This window comes from Schistocerca gregaria, chromosome 2 (assembly GCF_023897955.1).
Source record: "Schistocerca gregaria isolate iqSchGreg1 chromosome 2, iqSchGreg1.2, whole genome shotgun sequence".
Taxonomy (NCBI): domain Eukaryota; kingdom Metazoa; phylum Arthropoda; class Insecta; order Orthoptera; family Acrididae; genus Schistocerca; species Schistocerca gregaria.
Window position 1 is genome coordinate 382,226,972 of NC_064921.1, and position 16,135 is coordinate 382,243,106.

Genomic DNA, 16,135 nt, shown 5'->3' on the forward strand with positions numbered 1-16,135 from the left:
GCATTCGGTCAAAACCTTTCGGAGCATTGCGATTAGGAACGTTTTCAGTTTCTATACAACTACAAAAATAGATGTTCGTACCTTCAGAATCTTCCATCTCATAAAATTCTTCATAGATTGATTTGAAATTTGCAGACAACACTACATTCGAAAACTCACTTATTTTATATACCTACTGGAACGCCATCTGATGTGTATCTAATATATATGTAATAAAATGGAAACGTTATAAAATTACAATGAAAGGAACCCCCTTAGCTGCTTACAAGCGTTGGCACACGTCAACGGGGACAGATGATAATGTGTGCCCCGACCGGGACTCGAACCCGGGATCTCCTGCTTACACGGCAGATGCTCTATCCATCTGAACCACCGAGGATACCGCGAGTGCAGGGATTTATCTCTGACACGCCTCCCGCGAAACCCACATTCTTAACGTATTGTCATTATACTCATTACTCGCGGCGCGTTGCCGATTCTCTTAAGAGATCCGGCACTGTTTGTGCATTCGCACAGAAGACGAAGATGGTCAAGTGAGCCTTTATATATACTCAGATGGTATCTGTTCTTTCGGACAGATACCATCTTAGTATATATAACATCATAAAAGGCTGGCCGCGTACAGCTAGTATACGATATAAACATAGCTAGTTATCCTTTTACAGCCATAAGCTGCCTGTTGTGTGAGGACGAAATGGAATTGATGCTGAAGCTTTGATATTATGGTCGTAGTGATTTATTTATGGTAGTGTTAAACTCGGAACGACTCGTTTCTGCCGTCTTACCAAATAAAATTACAGTTCTTTCCTTTCTCACTACCACGCCACTGCTTTACAGAATTTTTACTGTCAGTTTAACTAGGCTGTTACTTCTATACCCAAATTGGTTTAGCATTTCGATGTTTATTTTGCTCGGAGAAATTCTGTTATCTAACATACTCACTTCTTTACTCCCGTCTGGCCAATCGAACAGTATATACAAATTTCTGTGTTTGCTGCAGCATATCACCCATTCGACATAGACAACACATTCACAGACATTAACTGAACAATAACGATTAAAACAATAATAATTAACTGAATAATTCATGGTGTATATGTTAAATTACATCGGTATACAAGTTTAGTAATAATTACATGATGAGTGTTTATAACGTCAGATTACCGTTTCTTCTGCCTCTAATTTTAAATGGATCTAACGTATTCCTATTATTATCATAAAAGCAACAACCTTTAATGACTACTGTCTAAAGAATACACAGTAAACTTATATGAGGTGAATTTTATATAAACTAGTGTCCAAAATTAAAGCAACAAACGCAAATTTTGCAAAGTTGCTTTTATTTTGCCAAAAAAGTAGTGCAAGCAGGTGATAGTAAAGTAGAAACAGTGTAAAAAATTCGGAACCTAAACAACTGTAACACGCATAACGCTTACAAAAAATGTTCTTCGTTTTTTCTAACTTAACGGATTTGCACACACATTCCGACAACTGGTTAATGTGATGGGGTGTGATCACCTGTGGGTGAACTACAGGACTGTCAACGACGGGACATGCTGTGAAAGATGTCACCGGTATCACGCTGAGGCAATAGCGCCCATTCTTCCTGCATAGCTGCTCGCAGTCTTGGAGAGTGGTTGGTGGATGGTGACGTGATGGACGTCGTCTCGCTGCTGCAGCGCAGACGCGCTCTATGGGATTCAAACCGGGAGAGATAGCAGGCCACGCCAGGCGTGCAATACGTTCCGTTACCAATAACATATTAACCACCCGTGCTCTATGAGGTCGAAGATCTCGTCACGATACCTGACAGCAGTTAGACCTTGCCAATTCAACAATACAGTTTCACGAAGAGGAGTTCGAGTGGTAAACATAATCGCTGCCCACGCCCACACCATTAGGGATCCTCCTCGATACTGGACTCTTTCCACAGTGTTTGGGTTCGGAAATCGTGCTCCACGTTCCCTCCCGATGCGAATCCATCGAGAATCACTCTCTAGACTAAATCGAGACTCATCTGTGAAAAGAACATTGGCCGACTGTTCGAACGTCCAGGTGGCATGTTGATGACACCACTTTGGACGTTCCCTTCGGTGAAGACGCGTCACAGCTCGACATACAGCGGTTCTCCGGCAATAAAGGCCACTCAGTCGAATCCTTCTGCACACCGTTGGCCTAGATACAACACGTTCATTGGACGCTACGAGCTCACATGCTAGTTGTGGTGTAGTACTAACGCGGTACTCTGCCCTTACAGCCAAATAAAGGTCCTCTCTTCTGAAGTCACACGTGGTCGGCCCTGCCATAGTCTTTGGGGTACAGTTCCGGCTTCTATAAACTGTCGCCACATCCAAGTAACAGCAGAACGATTCACATTAAGCCATCGGGCCACATTAGTCTGCGCCACCGCAGAGAGTCTGGCAGGCATCTTCTCTGTTCCATACTGCAGCATCTGTGACTAGGTGCACAGCGACTGTGGATGTGGGGCTACCCGGTCAACACTACCTCGTTTCATAGGTGCCCACCGTCATCGTTGGCGTGGTTGCCCATTGACTGCAATGTCATCTTCCGTGCAGAGCACGATCGTACGGACACCTAGTTGGCATTTCTATGATTATATCGTTAATTGCACACAGGACGGGAAACAGCGGTTTGTTGCTTTAGTTTTGGGCAGCAGTGTAATAACAGTGTTCAATTACATGGATTTTGACTGGACAGTTGTATGCAGAAGTGCTATAAACGTAACTGTGACTAAATTATCTATTGTCCGCGCTGCCGAGCGAATGTCGTAATCGTTAGCACACTGGACTCGCATTCAGGAGGGCGACAGTTCAGATCCGCGTCCAGCCATCCACATTTAAGTTATCCATGATTTCCCTAATTTGCTAAACGTAAATGCTGGGATGGTTCCTTTGAAAGGGCTTGGGCGGTTTCCTCCCTCATCCTTGAAACAATCTGAGCTTGAGCTCCGCCTCTAATGATCTCGATATCGACGGGATGTTAAACCCTAATCTTCCTTCCTTTCTTCCTTTTTTGTCACTACTGTCCGTCTGGAATTTTCTGTACCTCGTGAACGAATGTGCTGAGAGGTAGTTTACATGGTTAGACGGTTGATAGACCATACTCATCAACATTTATAAGAATGCGCTTGCACCACGAGGGCTTCCACTGTCTCCTCTGGTGGGTATCACAGTAAGAAGGAAGCCTTATGCAAGAGACTAAGAGAGTGGAAGCATCAGTCTTCCAGAAGTACCGCTGCTGTTCTTGCATCACAATGTACAACAACTTAAATTGCAGCCAACATAAGTAATTTGGTACTTTGGCTATACATTGAGTCGAGAAGGTGACAGAACATCGATTCCAGTGGCCTATGCCTCACGTCGTGTAAATAAGGCAGAAACGGATTATTCTACCACAGAGAAAGAAACGCATAACATACTTCTGACGTTATTGATATGGTATGAAATTTAAAGGAATAATCGATTTCATAGCATTAAAATGGCTATTAGGATTGAAGTTTTGGGCACTGAAACTTATCGAGTTAGATTATGAGGCGGTCCATCTATCCAGCAAGACATCTGGGAGTGCAAGTGGCCTCAGTAGAAAGGCTGGTCTGTAATGAAGAGTAGGCCATACCGCCAAAGAGTAGCAGAAAGTGTAATCAGATAATGAGGACTATAAGCTATTTACAATGCAGTTATTCAACGCGTGACAGAGAATTACGATAGAAAGCAAAATTGGCTCTCATGTTGTAGTTCCAACCATTTCCTGGTAGGAAGGTTTGAGTTAGTCGCTAGGTCATATGTTAGTGAACTATGAGGTTCATAAAACCGCAGAATGGCACGTGGCTGAACGGTACCAGTTGCAAACTTATAAGCAGGACGTTGAATAAGAGGTGAAGAACTGTGCACAGTTTTCACTGTGAGTTGAATTGTGCCATAAGCATATACCATTGAAAATATTACTGGAGGCTAGTAAACAATTTGAAATATTCTTACGGACATCCTAGGTCATTTTACACAAACGCCAGCAGTGTATTACTATATACCGATAAAAACCGATCACTTTTTACAGTATGTAGAAATAGTGGCTGTCCTAATTCATGGCAAATAATTGGTTGTCGAGATTTGATGTTCCAGGGACATTTATTATGGGTCTGGGCACCAGTCTCATGTCAAAGTTAATGAAACAACTTTATCGTTTATTGTGTATTTATGAGTTAACGACAAACGCTTGACATTCACAGGAGAAAGTGAGGAGAAAACGAGTATATCTCAGAATAAGGAAATTATTAAGTCATTATGTAAATTTGTCATCATATCAACTGAGATAGATTGCTACCATTCGTTGTCACAGAATATAATGCTATAGTTCGCTAAAACATGGGTCTATCATCGTACAAGGTAATATGTGGCTGGGAAATGCTGTCACTAAAGTAGGAGTCAATGGAGAGTAGGCATGGGATTCTGCAAGAATATTGCGGGAGCAATGAAAGGAAGTTCTTAAAGTTAGGGCAAGGGCCCTCATGCGTCGGAGTCGAATGGGCAATGCACAGTAAAATTAATTGACTATTTCATATGTCAGTAGATGATGTTAACAAGCCAAGACGCAAAAGGGAAAGGCAAAGAAATTGATCACTCATTATCAAGGCCCATATAATGCATCTGAAATGACCTCACCAACGAATATGAAGCTAAAACTTCCTACTCGTACAATAGCCCTCCACATCCGTCATATTTGTCACGTTTGGGTTGTGCTGAACTCTCACCTGCCATTACTGGTGCTCTTACCAAAAAAGATGTTAGGCGGTAGAAGAGGAAGACAACACAGTAGGCAGAGCAGATAGTGCACATTGCCTTATGCATTAAGATCCAAGAAGGTAGAGTGATTGATTCTTCACTGCTTCAGGTAACATCCACAGCAGAAACAGCCATGAAGAGCATCGAGTTACTGGCGCTGCTGCATCTCTATAGCTGGAGACGGGTACATGAAGTGTATTCGGAATTGCAAATACAAATAACCATCAGCTGCATAAGGAAATGACGACAGTGAAAATCTGTGCCAGATCGGGACTCAGACCCGGATTTCCCGCTTTCCGCGAGCAGTCACCTTGCCTGCTTTGGCTATCTACGAGGGCTATCCACAAAGTACATAACGTTTTGGAATTAAAAGTAAATAAAGTGTTATATATTTTTTATTATATACAGATGAAAGCCACACTTAAATACTACTTTTCTACATAGTTGTCATTTAAATTAAGGCACTTATCGTAGCAATGGACGAGCTTGGAAATTCCTTCGTCGTAAAATTCGTCCGCCTGCGCCGTCAATCACGTGGTTACCTCTCCTTGAAGCTGTGCGTCGTCATCAAAACGCTGCATAGCCAACCACTTCTTCATAGCTGGGAGTAAGTGGAAGTCGCTCGGTGCAGGTCGGAACTGTACGGCGGATGAGGAAACTTAAAAGATTCGAGAACTTCACGAGTGGCATTTGCCGTGTGGGCCCGGGCGTTGTCGTGAATCAGGACGATCTTTGAGCCCAACTTTCCCCTGCGCTTGTTTTGTATTGCTCTTCTGAGGTTGTGCAGAGTTTGGCAATACCTTTGAGAGTTTATTGTAGTGCCTCTTTCCAGTAAATCCACAAAAATCACACATTTTCTGTGCCAAAAGACAGTCGCCATCACCTTCCTTGCCGACATTGTCTGCATGCATTTCTTGGGTTTTTGAGGGGAATTTGTGTGCCCCCACTGCATTGACTGCAATTTTGTCTCGCAGTTCACATGCTTAACCAATGTTTCGTCACCAGTAACGATGCGAACGATTAATGAGTCGCCATCTTTCTCGTAAGCGTCCAAACACGTTAACGCCGCAGCCATTCGCTGATTTTTGTGAATATCTGTGAAGATTTTTGGTATCCATCTTGCACAAAACTTGTGGTAACCAAGCTTTTCGGTAATGATTTCGTGCAACAAACTTCGTGAAATTTGTGGAAAACTCATAGAGAGTTCCGTTATTGTGAAATTACGGTTTTCACGAACCGCGGCATCGACTTTTTCGACAAGTTCGGCAGTCACTACGCTTGCACATCACCACCAGTCTTACACCATACATATACAAGTTCTGAACTTTAAAGTTTACGACAAACACGACTTATTAAAACCAGTGGTTCATCACTAGACAGATAACTTCCTCCATAGGCTTCATTAGATTGGTGTACAATATTAAATGTCTTCCACGCAATTACATCACGATTTGGAAAGGAATCCAAAGAACTCTTCTTAGCATCACTAGATCGAACGAAGGCAATAGTAATCCAACCATTACCCGTTCCTTGCACGGACATAGCCAAACTAAATCTTGCAACAAAACCCATCCACCTGTGGGCACCAGAAAGTATAGAAGCCTCGTCGGTAGCTTTGGGAGAAAGATTGATACTCTTACATACTTTGAAAACAGAGGGCCTAAAGCGCCTTCTAACGTAGCGTCGACGAGCCATCGTGCGGCTGCTCGTGCGGCGCCAAGGTCGCATGACGTCACAGGCACGCCCAAACTTGATTTTCGCCCGCCGCGCCGCTAGTAAGCATAGAGCCGCGCGCCGACGGGCAACGTGCCAACAGCGGCAACTTGATTTTCGCCCGGCGAGAAACAGAGAGCAACCCATGAGGTGCCTCACACACAGTGCATCCCAGAGTGCCCCTGAGAGCTAAAACACCAAGAAGAATCGCTTCTCGGCTTTTGGCAAGATCAATGAGTAGTTTTTTGTTTGTTTTTTTATAAAGGTAAGGATATAAATCTTTATTACTATCAAACATTACAATAATAAAACGCATGTTTTTTCGTAAACGTGAAACTTCAGAATCTGTATATGTATGGTGTAAGACTGGTGGTTCCTTGGGTAATTTTTAAATTTCATGACCCATTGACGTACTCTATCTTCAGTGATTATGTTGTCCCCATACACCTCACAAAGTTGCCGATATATTTCTATCGGTGTACAGTTTTTTTGCCGTCGGAAACCTTATTACAGCACGCACTTCACACTTAGCGACATATTCAATTAACGCTGACATTTCAAACTGTCACAATAACTCGACCTCTCACTAGCACGGCAGGATGCCGACTGAGCGGCGGAATGCCATGAACCAAGAAGGCCGCGCTAGGCCAGCCCCTAACGGACACAAACGAAAACGTAATGTACTTTGTGGACAGCCCTCGTATACACGACCCACAGCGAGGCCCAAACTTCCGTGTATTGTCGTTCCTGGGTCACAACCTATAATTGTTCGTTGTTCAGGTACAGAAGGAAACTGAAGGTACCACAGCATACTATACAGTTGACAAAGCTGTAATATGGGTTGTTAAATAATGTCAAGCTCTTCTGCGGCTAAGAATAGATTTGAATCCCTACATAAGGACAACAACTTGTTCAATGAATGGAAATTTTATCAGATGGATTGTCCAGCTGGACTTAGTGGATATCTTGTTGGCCATGTTACGGCTCTTACGCGCTCTTGTCGATCGTTTTGAAGATGTTAACCATGCTGAGGCTCAGGAAGCCCTACGCTATGCACAGGTGTACAACTAACCTCTACCCTGCTACAGCCAAATCAGTTTCTGGCTGGTCTGAGTAAGGCACGAGATGAAATACTAGCTACGCTGCAATTCATTATACCCGCAGAGAAAAAAACGTTTTCGTTATAGTGCCACATCGCATCCGTAGAGGTCGCTCTGATCACACCTGCCTCCACATGATATTATGTTTAGCAGTAGTAGGAACTAATGCCAGATACAAATGTTGCGTGAATCGCTTGTATCCATTTCCATATTATGGAAATTTTTACGTGTTAGAATGAATAAAATTTTCTTAGTTACACCAGATAGGAAAACCCACCTGCTAATGTCACCATCGATGCTAAAGAGAGCAGATTTTGGTATGCCCTGCCATGATAGTTCTAACTGCCATGGTGACAGGAACCTCGTTTTTGGACACAATCTTCATCCTGGTCCTTGCTTGCATAGCATATGCAAATCAACTGTAGAGAAGCATCCATTCTCCTGAACTTCCAGTCTACTACATGCCGTCCAAATGGGTCTTTCCTAAGGCTTGAGCACCCATCTCTATACACTATGTGACGGAGTGAGCAAAGAAGAAAAAGACGGTCAGAGAATGAACTGTAAATAAGGGTGTCAAAATATAAACAAAACTATGTTATTTTACGCGATTCACTGATTTAGCAGTAGTGGACCAAATTTTCCGCAGAGGGGGGGAATTCTGCAGCAGTACACCTCAGTCCAGACTTCACATTCTATGCCGAGATGAACAAGAAAACTGCATATGAAATCTTGCACCAGGTCTAGAGTATTGCTGAAAGAGCATGGTACAAGACCCCAGTCTTCGCAGTGATGAGCTGAATTTCTTCATGCTGTAGCTCAACACTGCTCTGCATCCACAACGAAGCTACACAGAGCCGCTATAAATACTCGCAGCTCGGATCATAGCAGTACCGTGTCTGCTACTACCGCTGAAGCGGTCAGTCCCATGCGAACCAATAAACTTGGTTTCCTTCTAACCTCATCATGCTGGTCTACAAGCCTCGTCTAGACCTGATGATTCGGGAGTTTGAGCCCGTCCCACCAAATAATGACCATCTTTGGGGACTCTTCATTCAATCTCTGGACATTTTCAAGGGGTTCTGGGTTTGGTGTCTGCTCACCAGTGCGCCATGAACCTGACCGGACGGCCGGAGCAGTCAGCTGTCCAACACAAACCTGCCGTCTGCTGGGCACCTGATGTCAGTCTCGCGTCTCCATGATCGCAACAGCTGCTGCTGAACAGGCAACTCTACAACCGGGCGCCCTCGCAGTGTCGCGGCGACGCACGCCGCTGTGTACTGTGCTGTGTTACCAGCCGCTGCTTGGAGGTCTACTTACGCCACCGAGTCGCTGCCGTCAACCTCTGTACAAGCGTCTTGTTGAATAAAGAATGTTCTGCTAATTGAGCTCTTCTGGTTCCACGACCACCAGGGAGCTGGTGGTAAACAACCCATCGTCATGCAAATACCATCCTGAGACGACCATCCTGGCATTACTGGTGTCTGCTCCACGACACTACTACAGTAGACATAAACTTTTGCTTAAACACAACGTCGTATTCAAAGAGTGCTGAACAGTTGCTTGCTGTTATGATTATAGCAACATGCTGCACCACGGTCGCCCCATAAAACGGTGATAAAATGTGAAAAGACTCATTTCTGCCGTCTTATCAAATAAACATAAAGCCCCATAATACTGCTCTAGTGGGGTTTTACTGTCAGCATAACTAAACTTTTATCTCTGCACTCAAACTGGTTTAGTATTTCAACATTTATTCCGCTGAGTGAAACTGCTGTCATCAAAGCAGTTACCGCTTTACTTCCGTCCCACATAATCAGTTAATTATACATAGTATATAACTTTCTCCCGTTTCTTTTCTACATGTGATGAAGTTTGGATTACTGTTTGTTCTGTAGATTATTTTAAATGAATCTATCACTTTCCTATCGTGATCGCAAAAGAAACAAACATTAATGATAACTGCCTGAAAAGAACATTGTTTACGAGTATTAAGTGTAGTATATCGAGTAATAATGATCGTTGACTTGAATTTTGACTGGATGCGTGATTTCTGAAATGATATAAATTTATCGCCAATCTAAATGACATGCTGTCCTTAGGGCAACACTCGAAAGTAGTTATTACTTTAAAGGAATGCTGTAGTTAACAGCCGGCTGGTGTGGCCGAGCGGTTCTAGGCGCTTCAGTCAGGAACCACGTGACCGCTACGGTCGCAGGTTCGAATACTGCGTCGGGCATGGATGTGTGTGATGTCCTTAGGTTAGTTAGGTTTAAGTAGTTCTAAGTTCTAGGGGACTGATGACTTCAGTTATTAAGTCCCATAGGGCTCAGAGCCATTTTTTTGTAGTTCACTGCCTCACTTCCTGAAATTGCTTTTCCTTTTTGAGTTAATCCTAGTACATCAGTGTTTTAATAATTTTTTGCTGCACTTGCTCGACATAAAAACCACAGACGTTTGTAGTAAGCAAGCGGTGATACTTTTCTGCGGCTGACGTTAGTCTTGTGAACCTGAGGTTCTCCTACATCTGTCCGAAGAAATTTGCCAGTAGCAAGACACGTTGGACTGTGCTGGCTTAACTGATCTGAGATGGCTGCAAAAAGAGTGGCATAATCTAGCTCCAACTTAATAAAACTTAGTTGAAATTTTAAACAACAAAAATCTCACTCCAAACAATTTAAACATTTTTTCAAGTCAGGGAAACTTCTTGAGGTATTTTGTGAAAAATGCAAATGTTTATAATATTTATCTGCTCCAACGAGCACCACCACTATTATTATATTTGCTGGTGTGAAGTGCACCCTCACATTTTAAGGCTTCCACAAAACATACACTATGCCCTTACAAATAATTAAGCACTTTTAACTACTCCTTTGCATACTACAGTCCACACAGTAGTCATTGATTCAGGTTCGTTAATTCGCCACAGCCATTAATGTAACACAACTCAAATACACCTACCACTTTGCTGAGAAAAAAAATTCACTTTTGACTGCACTTGCCGCTATACTCTTGCTTCCATTGCTCATCCGTTGTAAATAAGAGTACAAATAGCTACTCAGAATTCTTCAAACTCGATTTAGCTGATGTATTGGTGATCTTCTCTTGTCTGATGCGAATCTTCACCGGCAAGTTAATATTACTCCTTCTCCCATTTTCCGATCTTCTTTCTTGATGTTCCTGAATAATCTGTATTGTAGCTGTCCCGATAGAAAAGCCCGTCAACGCGTTCTACCACAAAATCATTACCGTCTGCATTAACACATCGTTAGACTGACCAGTTCTCCAGAATAGCTTCACTTTATCTCCTGATGGTTACAGTATGTCTTTCCACACTTTACCCACATTCTTCAGTGCAAACAAATCTTTAAAAACTTATCTGCTTATTCTGTTAGATGAACCGTTCCACCCCTAAAGTACTACTATCGTTTGTCCACCATCAACACTATACAAACTGCCATCCTCTACATTACAGAACTAAGTTATATCTGCAACCTAACTGCCATAAACTCACTTACATACCCTTAATACGTTAATGTTACTTAATGGTACAAAAAAGGAATACATTTGCACATAAAGTTCCATAAAGTCATCTATATTAGCTTATATCATATATTTGTATGAATCAGTTCAGTAAATAAAGTATTGTATTATATGCTACTGGTGATCTAGAAACGACGGAGAGGCTTCGTCTCCGCCGTAGCCCTCAGTGGTTCACAACCCCACGACAGGCACAGCTGTCCACTCACCCCACCGCCGCCCATACCTAACCCAGAATTAAATAGAGTATATTAACAATACATAGAAAAACAAAGAAAACTAACTAAATAATTATTACTGTCAAACTGACACACAGTAATTACGTAAGTCTAAAATCTCCGTCACAGTGCAGCCAAATGGTATCGTTTCTTCTTATAAAGACACTAATCAAACATCAAGCAGTGCACTACAGTGTAACAGCATAGTAATTCATGCAGACTACATTCTGTACATCAGTAGAGTAGTTAAGTCAACCATTCATCTAGCCATCGCAAAGTCGGTTTAGTATTCACATATATGATATTCATGGCTGAAAAATTGTATCTCATCAGCTATCTGTTGTAAATTACTATACAATAACTACCATAATACAAATTGCCGGCAATCTGGCACAATGCTGCCATAATACTTATGTCTATACAACTACAATAATTATTCTTGTTTTGCTTCAATCATATTTGATAGAATATGTATTTCCCTGATACTCTTAGGATTAACTAATTTTCTCCATGCGACTTAGTAATAAATATGATGTCCTGAAATATTATTATTGTATAAGCTTTCTGTCGTACCTTCTACTTGCATATCGTATCTTCTCTGGGAGACATATTTTTTTGTCGTCATATATATATATATATATATATATATATATATATATATATATATGTGTGTGTGTGTGTGTGTGTGTGTGTGTGTGTGTGTGTGTGTGTGTGCTGCTCTACACTGTCTGCATCTTCAAAGTTCAGTAAAGTGCTGAATCTTGCTAACAATCCGTGAAGTTTGAACTTTCTAAAGCAAATACCTTAAAAAAAGGAGGATTACCGCTGTAAGAAACACAAAACTGACTCAGCCCACATTTTAGACCAACATCGCTTACACGCCGTAAGCTAAACATAATTTCAAATGTGAACAGCTATCTGTAGATAAACTTGTTTTTTCTTGTATTTCTGTACTTTATATTTGAATGTGTAAAATGGCTATTGCAGGATTTCTACTAGGTTTCTATAACCAACAGGTCTTTCTGCATTTCGTAACAATCTCGCCACCCATTTCCTTCCAGGAACTGAAAGCATTTTATTCTTTTGTACATAGTGTATGCACCCATAAAAAACTCTGTCGTTCTTGTTATACCTGTCACCTAACTGGAAGTTCCTCCCCTGTCCTAACATCTTGGTCTCACAATAGAACTCGAAACCAATGTCCACATCTTCTTTTTCAGCGGCTGTATTCCAATCTCTGCCTTTCCTTAGAGTTTAGTCTTTTTTCCTCCGCAGCTTGCTCAAATACCTTCGCAGTTATTCCTTGGTATCTTGTCCTATCATCCTGCCCATTCTTTTTTCAGTATGTCCTAAATGTTCTCCTCGCAGATTCTGCGTTAAACCTCCTCGTTTCTTGTCTTATGAAAGCCTAATCTTCAACTTCCTTCTGTAGAAGAAAATCTCAGTCACCTTCGTTAGTTTTTTTCCCGGTAGATCCACTATCCACGATTCACTTCCATATAGTGCTATGGTTAAAACGTTTCTCCTTCGAAATTTCTTCCTCAGATTAAGATCGATGTTTGATAACAATAAACTTCTTTGGCTACGACTATGCTCTTTGAATATTCTAGTCTGTATTTTATGTCCTTCTTGCTTCGTCCGGCATGTATATTTCTACCACTCCTCATAAATTTCTTAGGTTTACTCTCAGTCTATACTGTGTGCTCATTAGACTTTTTATTCCATTCAACAGGATCTTTAATCCTTCCTCATTTTCACTGAGGAATCGTATCATTAATATCTTTTCAGTCAGAATTTGATTCCGCTCCTGAACGATTATTTTGTTTGCATCATTTGCTTCTTCGCTGTGTAAATTGAACAGTAGTGGTGAAAGACTACATGCCTGTCTTACACGATTTCTAATTCCATCACTGTGTTCTTGGTTTTTCATTCTTATTTTTCCCTCTTGGTTGTTGTACATATTGTATATTATCCGCCTTTTCGTATAATTACACCTGTTAACCTGAGAATTTCGAAAATCTTACACCTTCTTACTTTCTGTAAAGCTTTTCCAAACCTGGAAATCCTATAAACTTGTTTTGAGTTTTCTTAAGTCTTTGTTTACATAATGAAACACAACACCTGAATTGCCTCTTGGTGTCTTTAGCTTTCCTAAGGATAAAGTGATTCTCGTGTAACAGATGCTCAACTTTCTTTTCCATCATCCCGTACATTATTCCTTTCGGCAACTTTGTTGCATGAGTTGTAAAGGTGATTATGCAATAAATCTCGCATTTACCTGTCCTTGCTTTCTTTGAAATTGTACGGGTGATATTTTTCGAACGTCTGAGGGTATGTGACCAATCTGATAGACTGATCCCCCAGTGATCCTAGGAATTACGAAGGATTGTTATCTGTCCATTCCGCCGTATTTGACCACGAAGCTTCCAAGTCTCTGTTAAACTCTGACTCTTCTGAATCTTCTATCTCTTTCACAGCGATGTCCAGTTTTTTTCTATTGCGTCATCAGACAGTTACTCCCCTCGCAGACGTCGTCAGTGTACCATTTTCGTCCCTTCGGTCTGTTATCTATGTTTAGCAGTGAAATTCTTCTTGTAAATTGTGACACTTATTACCAGTGAGAATGATGTGCTGATTCGTTTTGCTAAGAACAATACAACCCAACAGATGGCTTGATATTGCACGAATGCCTAATTTTTCGGCGGTGCGCTAACCTACTGAGGACTTCACAGGACCCAAGTGACGCCATATCATCTTATAATTCATTATCTGTAGTCTGAGAGCTAGTCCACACCATCAGACATTGCATCACGAAAACTTCCACTGTCTGCCTCGACGACTACCACGACAAAAAGACAACTTTGTGCAAGAGACTAAGAGACGGATCCATCAGTCTCTCAGCAGTATCTCCGTAGTTCTTGTATCACAATGTACAACAACTTATGGAATCATTATCGACTTCTTTTTTAAAAGAAAGAGATTTTCCTACAGACATAACCGAGCGTATTTTCTCGGAGAATTTCTGTCTCACTGCACGGAGTGCCATGCGTTACAGCTGCAACCTACATCTTACTTAATCTTTACCATGTGGAAGTGGTCCATAATCACAAGAACATGATGCAACACCATTCCTGAGTAGTTTTGAGTATTTGTGCTACATTTGTCCCTTAACAAATTGATCTAATTGTATAGGTTGCGACATACCATAACGATCAGTTACTATTTGCTCCGTACATAATACACATTTTTTTAAATCCTCAGATACACATCTTACGTAATGAGCCTGCATGGTATGTGTTTAAAACAATTTTCGAGGCCGAAACTTATGCCATAATTTTATAATACACTGATATTATTGCTACTGATTAACAAACCTATATCGATTTAAAACGAACCTTAATAAATGGGACGACTTTGCCTATTAAAATCACTTGTGAGACACAGTTGTCCAGAGGTTGCTCGTGTAGGCTGCAAATGTTTCAAATAATTTACATGTGACGTAAAATATATATATCAGATAGGTTTTTGTTCTATCGAACACCTCCCCATGCTTCTCTATGTCTGTCAATAATTGTATGAGATTCTCATCAAAGTATGCTATGGTTGCTTATTTTCATCTGTCCCATATCATTTGGCTCTATATGCAAGCATTTCTTCTCCTTCAAGTTTGAGGTAATAGTAAGTTGCACCTTAACTTGACTTGCCTGTTTCGGGACAAAATCGGTTATCATACAGTCTTATTTTGTGCCATTCCATTATCCCATGAACGCTGTCCGATCATAATCTTCAAAAACTACGAGGGTATTAGCGATTAAAGAGAGTGAATAATTTCTGCTATGGCACTTGTACAATGACTGTCTGACGAAATGAGTGGTAGTGTAACGAAAGAAAGCTGACAATGGAAAGTAAGAAGTCTTTAGAAGTCATGTACGTGACTTCATGTGAAGTGCAGCTAATTTCAATCTGTCTGTTGTTACTGTGTATCACGGAATTATATTAGACATATGTACACATTATACACGATTTTTTTTACTTATTTGCCAGAAGGTAGCCTAATTGTGTGACCGTTACTGGTTATAAAATATAGGTTTAAGAAAGGGCGCCGGAGAAAATACAGAAAAAATTTTATGTTCTGCGCCTGTAATAGGTTGACACTATTCTTATATTTAACAGATATTGATTGATTGTATTTAGATGCTAGGTGATGACGTGTTCTTTCCGTAAAACTATAACCAGTGATAATTAGATTCATATCATCTCTCATTTACGAGGATCAACACCTCAATTGCGTACACCGTTTTTGACCCAACTTATTTAGATGACCGCTAATTCACTAATTAAATGTATGTAAAAGATTCAGGGCTAACAATGTAAAGTAATACTTGTATCTAGAAAGAGTGTCAATTTGCAGTTTTTGAGTAGCGTTTATCCTACCTGTTTATTTAAGAACACAGGGAATTTTCATGTATTCTGCATTGCTACGTTTACTTTTTAAGCTACTTCTAGTCCTTTAGAAAATCTTGTATATACACTGTTACGCTATCTTGCAACATGTCTGACTCGGTAATGAATCTACGCACATGTGGGTGATTTCTGCAAGGTTAAGCAAATAAAGCACGTTTCAGCAAAATGAATAAACTCACCAATATCGTAGCTGACGCCAGACAAAAGTATAACGTTGCCACCAAATGAATGGTTCTAGTGGAGCTCATGTCGATCTTGCGTGGTTCCTTAAGATTGCTACTAGTTGTTGACTGAACGTAGGGTG

The 16,135-nt window shown here is 41.0% G+C and overlaps 1 protein-coding gene and 1 non-coding gene across 2 annotated transcripts in view; both read right to left on the reverse strand.

Moving 5' to 3' along the window:
* LOC126320697 (esterase FE4-like) overlaps positions 1-16,135 on the reverse strand; it is a 66,379-nt gene extending 50,244 nt beyond the window's left edge. The window contains exon 1 of the mRNA XM_049994088.1: positions 16,011-16,135. Within this exon, the coding sequence (XP_049850045.1) occupies positions 16,011-16,079 (69 nt within the window). The 5' untranslated portion in view covers positions 16,080-16,135. The remainder of the gene's footprint in view (positions 1-16,010) is intronic.
* Positions 306-379, reverse strand: Trnat-ugu (transfer RNA threonine (anticodon UGU)). The gene has a single exon. It is a non-coding gene; the product is annotated as a tRNA-Thr (tRNA).